This window comes from Chamaea fasciata, unplaced genomic scaffold (assembly GCF_029207755.1).
Source record: "Chamaea fasciata isolate MVZ Bird 193981 ecotype frontalis unplaced genomic scaffold, bChaFas1.0.hap1 SCAF_6, whole genome shotgun sequence".
Classification (NCBI taxonomy): Eukaryota; Metazoa; Chordata; class Aves; order Passeriformes; family Sylviidae; genus Chamaea; species Chamaea fasciata.
The window spans coordinates 44,111,491-44,117,677 of record NW_027094091.1 but is presented as its reverse complement, the minus strand read 5'-3'; the positions used below and the strand labels follow the sequence as shown (position 1 = coordinate 44,117,677).

General features: G+C 57.2%; 1 protein-coding gene across 1 annotated transcript; it reads left to right on the top strand.

The window, feature by feature from the left end:
- Positions 1-431: 431 nt before the first annotated feature.
- Positions 432-6,133, top strand: DUSP4 (dual specificity phosphatase 4). The gene is made up of 4 exons (XM_066186173.1): positions 432-840; positions 3,599-3,735; positions 4,160-4,379; positions 4,518-6,133. Exons 1-4 carry the CDS (start codon positions 447-449, stop codon positions 4,901-4,903), a joined length of 1,137 nt encoding a protein of 378 aa, XP_066042270.1. The 5' UTR covers positions 432-446; the 3' UTR covers positions 4,904-6,133.
- The last annotated feature ends 54 nt before the right edge of the window (positions 6,134-6,187 follow it).

Sequence of the window (6,187 nt, the reverse complement as noted above, 5' to 3'; positions counted from 1 at the left end):
GTGTGCGTGCGTTTGTGTGTCTGTGTCTGTGCGTGTGTCTGTGTGTGTGTGTGTGTGTAGACGGGCGCGTGCCCCGCAGCGTGTGCACGCGCATGTGCCCCGCAGCGTGTGCGACCCGGCGGGGTCCCGGCGGGGCTGACAGCGCGCTGCCCCGCGGTGACAAAGGCGCGGCGCGGCCCGCCGCTCTCCCCCATTCACAACGCGCAGCCGGCCGGCGGCGCGGACGGATTTTCTTTTTTTTGTGAATGGAGGCGGTGACGTCGCCGCAGCCGCGCGCCGCCTCCCCTCCATTCATGCGGCCCCCGCGCGCCGTGAATGGGCGGGGCGGGGCGGGGCGGGGGCGCGCGCCGGCCGCCGCCGGGTAGTAAAGGCTGCGCGCGGCGCGCGCGGGGGTGCGCGAGCGGCGCGGGCGGCGGGCGCGGGGCCCGGCGGGCGCTCCCCCCGCCATGGTGGCCACCGAGGGGCTGCGCGAGATGGAGAGCAGCGCGCTGCGGCGCCTCGTGGGCCGCGACGAGGCCGGGGCCGGCGGCGCCGCGCGGTGCCTGGTGCTGGACTGCCGCCCCTTCCTGGCGCACAGCGCCGGGCACATCCGCGGGGCGCTCAACGTGCGCTGCAACACGATCGTGCGGCGGCGGGCCAAGGGCGCCGTGAGCCTGGAGCAGATCCTGCCGGCCGAGGGCGAGGTGCGGGCGCGGCTGCGGGCCGGGCTCTACGCCGCCGTCGTGGTGTACGACGAGCGCAGCCCGCGCGCGGAGGCCCTGCGCGAGGACAGCACCGTGGCGCTCGTGGTGCGCGCGCTCCGTCGCGACACGGCGCGCGCCGACATCCGCCTCCTGGCAGGTACCGCCGGCGGGGACACCGGGAATGGCGGGGGGGAGGTGGCCCCGGACAGCTGTCCCCGCCCGGGAATGGGGGTCCGGCCTCGCCGCGCCCCGAGCAGGGCGCTGACTTCTCCCGCCCCCGGCTGTCCTGCCAGAAGTTGGGAGCCGGCGGGAGGGCCGGGGGGCCGCACGCACCGGGGCCGCGCTGCCCCGAGCTGGGGTCCCGGGACGGTGTCGGCACGGCCATCGGCCCCGCGCGTGGGAACCCGGGCGGTCTGAGCCGGCTCAGGGGCATCGAGCGGGCGCCGTGGCCCTGCCTGGGACCTGAGGAAAGTGAGCGTGTGGGGGGAAATCCCCCCACGCTTTGTTTGAGTTCATCCCCAGCCCCACGGTGCAGAGAAGGTATTTGTGCAGGGTCAAATTCCTGCTGTCACGGCGATGTTCCCTTGCAGCGGGCAGAAAACGCGGGGGTACCTCTGTGCTCCTTTTGCGTCTACAGCAGCGATCAGGGCTTCCCCCCCTCTGCCGTGTATTAAGTGAGAAGCTGTGCACGTTTGGAGCTGCTGGTCCTGAGAATTGCCGTGAGATGATTTACGGGCGGGGGATGCTCAGCTGGGGTTCCTGGATGAGCTCTGTGGGGCTTTTTCTTTTTTGTTTACAGCCTGAGAGTCAATTTATTCCTTGGCTTACTTACAGCAGGGGTGAGGATGTGTATGTAGAGTAGCAAATCCATTAAGAGGCTTGATAGATGGAGGAACTAGCACTTCAGTTGTACTAGATACAGTAAAAGCAGCAGGAGCTGTTCCAAGGATGCGATACGATGTGCTGCTGCGGGAGTGCCTGCTCAGCAAGGGCTGGCTCGGGAGCAGGCTCCTTCACCATGAGCCAGTGTGGTGCTGGAGCCACGCATGTGGCAGGAAACGCTGCTCTGCCTCAAGGGTGGCCTTTGTCAGCTGAGAGCTTCTGGTGCCTCTGTGGTTCTCGTGGGAGGTTGGTTGGAATGGGAGCCCTTTTAAAGAATGGGCTCTGAGAGACTCAGTCTCTGCACTACAGTCTTCTTCTTGTGTACCACAGAGCTACTAAAATGATCCTGCTCTGATTCCATGAGAGCTACACGAACCCAGAGCTATGCAAGCCCAAGTGCACATTTGTTGGGTGCACGTCACGATGAAGATCCAGATGTGCTTTGTGCAGGTCAGGCTGCTGCCTGGTTCCCTGTGAAACAGCCTGGCTGGGTGTTGCTTGGCCATGGGCACCTGCTCTGCCTGTCTCCTGCACTGGGCAGGGCTGGCATGCACAGCCAGGAGCGGCTGGATCAATAAATCTGATGAGATTCATTAAAGAGAAACATTTGAAAAGGTCTCTTTTTTCTTTCCAAGAACCGTTCTTTCCAAGATGTTTCTGCCCATCACCCTGGGCAGCTTTTGTCTCTCATGGTGCTATGACCACTGGAGTGCGATGTAGTAGATCCAGGGATTTTAGGATCCCCGGAAGTCATTTAACAAGGGCTCTTGGTTTTGGATGCTCTTTCAAATCTAAGCAGTTGGACTGTAAAGGGATGTCAGGCCAGGGAAATGAAGCCTCTGCAAGCTGTCCTGGCTGCGTGGGAGGGACAATGCAAATGCAGTGATGCATCTGCACAGTTCTGCTTTTAGGTACTAGAGTGCTTCCTTTTTTAGGGGGAGGAAATCTCAACGGACACTGGGATGCTGGCAGAATCAGGCTCTAGCTGCTTAGGGATTCCTGGGCTGCTTGAGACGCTTGCATCCATTGTTTTGAATATCCAGCCTTCCTCAGGGCAGTCTCAGAGCTAAGGCTGGATAAGGAAGATGCGTCCTGCTGTATGCCCTCGTAAGCCCAAATCTGCAGGCATAGGTCCTGGAGTTGGTTTCAGTCTTCAAGAACCATCCTGGGAGTCAGGGCTTGATCTAGCTGGAGTCTTGTGGTGATAGTAAAATACTTGATTTTCACTGTTTTCGAGGCTCAAAGCCAGACCCTACAAAGATGTCACGGTTGTTGATTTGGTTTCAATGAGAGAACGAAATCTCACCACAAGTAAACTTATTGGCATGTCAACACTGCAGTTTTCCTGTCCTGGGAACTCAGTGGGGTTTGCTCCTGTTTCGCCTGCTATGATGAAGCCCTGACATTCCCTGTGCTTATCCCCCTGGCAGCAGGTTAGAGGAATGAGCTGCTCCATGTGTCCTTGCATGTCAGCTTGCAACTGTGTCCATGGGAGGCAGCAGACACCTCTCTCGGAGAGCAGCTTGGCTATACCTGGTCAGAGCCAGGGCTTTCCTGGTCTGTTGTTTAGGGAGCTCTGAGCTGGAGGGTCAAGCTGGGAAGGGGAGACCTGCCTGTCTTTTGTGACAATATGATGTGTCAAGGGAAGATGAGAACTGAACAGTCTTTGGCCTTGGAGCAGCTTTTCCCATTTAAGTCTGAGTATGCTGGAAATAAATGCTCTCTTCATTTTCTCACAGAGCAACCTTGGCCTCAGTCTGGGGTTTTGGCTGGCAGTACGCAGGGGACTGAACCCTGAACCAGAGACTTCGGGTGGCCAAGATCATTGCTCTTGGAGCTCTTGCTCCAAGGGGAATAGTGGGACCTCAGGGATTCCCCCCCTTGCTGCCAAGAGCCTGACTGCTCCTCCCGGGGCAGGAGGCCACTCTCCATCACTGCAGCATCATCTAGTGGCCAAGGGCATCTCCAGCTGTGCTGCTCTGCCATCCTGTGAATGCAGTCTGGGATAACACTTTGTGCCTCTCTTCTTGCAGGGGGCTATGAGCGCTTCTCCTCAGAGTACCCTGAATTCTGTGCAAAAACCAAGTCCCTGAGCAATGTGTCACCACCCACCAGTGCTGAGCCCCTGGATTTGGGCTGCGGTTCCTGTGGGACCCCCTTTCATGACCAGGTATGTCCAAAGGTTCAGTGCTTAGCTATTTTGACTGCCCTTCCAGCATTACAATCTGCTCTAATGGGAGTCTCTCTGCTCTCCCTCTGCTTGGGCTTCCAGAGGCAGAGCCCTGCTTTCTTTCCTGTCATGGGAGAGCATGGCGGTCCTCCTAATCCCAGGGTATTTGTGTGCCCCAAAGAGTGGACAAGCCCAAATCCTGTTAACCCACAGCTGCCTGTTTTTGAACAGGACAAAGAGAGGGAGAGGAAGGGCTGAAATAGGTTTAGCACCTCAGGAAGGCAGCCTCTGCTCCCTCCCCTGAGGGCCCTGAATCAGGTGCCAGGTTGCTGCACAGCTCAGTGTTTCCAAGCCATCTGGATGTGTGTCCTGCCTGCCACAGTCCCCTGGTCAACCCTGTATCTGTTGTTTTTCTCTGTAACAGGGTGGGCCTGTGGAAATCCTTCCCTTCCTCTACCTTGGCAGCGCCTACCACGCAGCCCGGCGGGACATGCTTGATGCACTGGGCATCACAGCTCTGCTAAATGTCTCCTCAGACTGCCCCAACCACTTCGAGGGGCACTACCAGTACAAATGTATCCCTGTGGAGGATAACCACAAAGCTGACATCAGCTCCTGGTTCATGGAGGCAATCGAGTACATTGGTGAGCGCCTGTGCAGAGATTTTGTGTCCATTGCTGGCACTGGTGGGAGGGAGGTCAGCCAGCACCTGCAGGTTTGGTGAGGGGTTGGGCCGTGGTGGCAGGGTGTGTGTCTCATGTCTCGCCCCTATTGCCCTCCAGACTCAGTGAAGGAGTGCTGTGGCCGGGTCCTGGTGCACTGCCAGGCTGGCATCTCCCGCTCAGCCACCATCTGCTTGGCCTACCTGATGATGAAGAAGCGTGTCAAGCTAGAGGAGGCCTTCGAGTTTGTCAAGCAGCGCCGGAGCATCATCTCCCCCAACTTCAGCTTCATGGGGCAGCTGCTGCAGTTCGAGTCGCAGGTGTTGGCCACATCGTACGCGGTGGAGGCCGTCAGCCCCTCGGGGACGCTGCGGGAGCGGGGCAAGGCCACCTCCACCCCCACCTCGCAGTTTGTCTTCAGCTTCCCAGTGTCTGTCGGTGTCCATGCCACCCCCAGCAGCCTCCCCTACCTGCACAGCCCCATCACCACATCGCCCAGCTGTTAGCTCAGGGCGAGGCCAGCCAGGCAGGTAGTGCCAGGCGTGCAGGGGGCACGGAGCCCTGTGATGTTAAGCAATAGTGCCGGACACTGCCATTCACCCTGGACTCGACATCTTTTTCGTAGAGAAATTTCTTACCTCATCTTGGTTTGTTTGCTTTTTATTGTTATGTTTTGAAAGCACGAAGTTGTAAAAGCCACAAACCTTGACATTGTCCAGGCTCTTTGGGGGAGGAAAAAAATAGTATACTGGGTTTCCTCAAGTGCCTGGTCTTCATGTGTTTCCATCCCTATTTTACTGTCTTGCTTTTTTACACTTCCCGTTCTCCCCATGTTTCTGCCCCCAGCTCGTCTAGGTTGACAAAGGGAGCATACCCTGGTTTTGTTGTGCAGCAGCCTTCCCCCTTGCAGAGAGACCTGTGTCTGTGTGGTGGATGCTGCTTACCTGAGCTGGGTACACTTGAGACAAGCAGAGCTGCAGGCAGGGCCTTGGGGCAGGCAGGAGTGGTGGCACAGGGCTGCCTGCACTTAACCTGAGCCCTGCCAGTGGCCGGGGAAATGAGACAGGACCTGGCAGGCACCTGCCAAGTCACCAGCTGAGCCTATTCCAGTGGGGAAGAGCAATCTTTCTGGTTGGGAAGTGGTTTGGAGAGAGATGTAGTCTGAAATGCCTCTTTTCTTGCCTCTGTGGATTACTGGTTTCCACAAAATTTAGGTCCAATCTCCTGTGGCTTTAAGATGAGAAAGAAGTGGTGGGGCAGCAGTCTGGGCTGCTTTTGATTATCCTGTTCAGTTTCCTCTTCACCGGTCCCACTGCTGCTTTTCTTCCAAAAGAAGCAGGATGGGACATGGGTGGGCCATAAGGAAAGAGAGAAGCTGTGGGGTGGAGGACAGGCTGGCCCGGAGATGTCATTCATCCAGCATTTTCAAGCTTCTCCCACCTCATGACCAGCCCTTTTCCTGTGCTCAGTCTTGTTCACCTGTGCAACACTTCTGCAGCTTTTGGTCCAAGCCTTGAAAATGCCTCATCTTCAACCCACCTGGAGCCTTATTTCCCACCCTACCTCTGTCCTTCCCTCCAGTCCAGTCCAAAACACAAGATGCCTGTGTGGCTGATGTACATATGTATGGTTTTGTTTTGTTTTGTTTTGTTTTTTCTAGAAATTAACTTTTTATTTATTGCCTGAGGGAGGGAGAAAACATTGTTTGGAGTAAATAAAAATAAAACTGTTTTCAACAGTTTGGCTGGAGCAAATTTGTCCTAAGACCAAGACATAACAACAGGTTCTGC

Bases quoted from the DNA above. Each gene is read 5' to 3' on its own strand.
- DUSP4 (XM_066186173.1), top strand. From the start codon at position 447: ATGGTGGCCACCGAGGGGCTGCGCGAGATGGAGAGCAGCGCGCTGCGG. The intron at 3,736-4,159 runs GTATGTCCAAAG...TCTCTGTAACAG, and splicing joins GGACCCCCTTTCATGACCAG to GGTGGGCCTGTGGAAATCCT. The intron at 4,380-4,517 runs GTGAGCGCCTGT...ATTGCCCTCCAG, and splicing joins GGAGGCAATCGAGTACATTG to ACTCAGTGAAGGAGTGCTGT.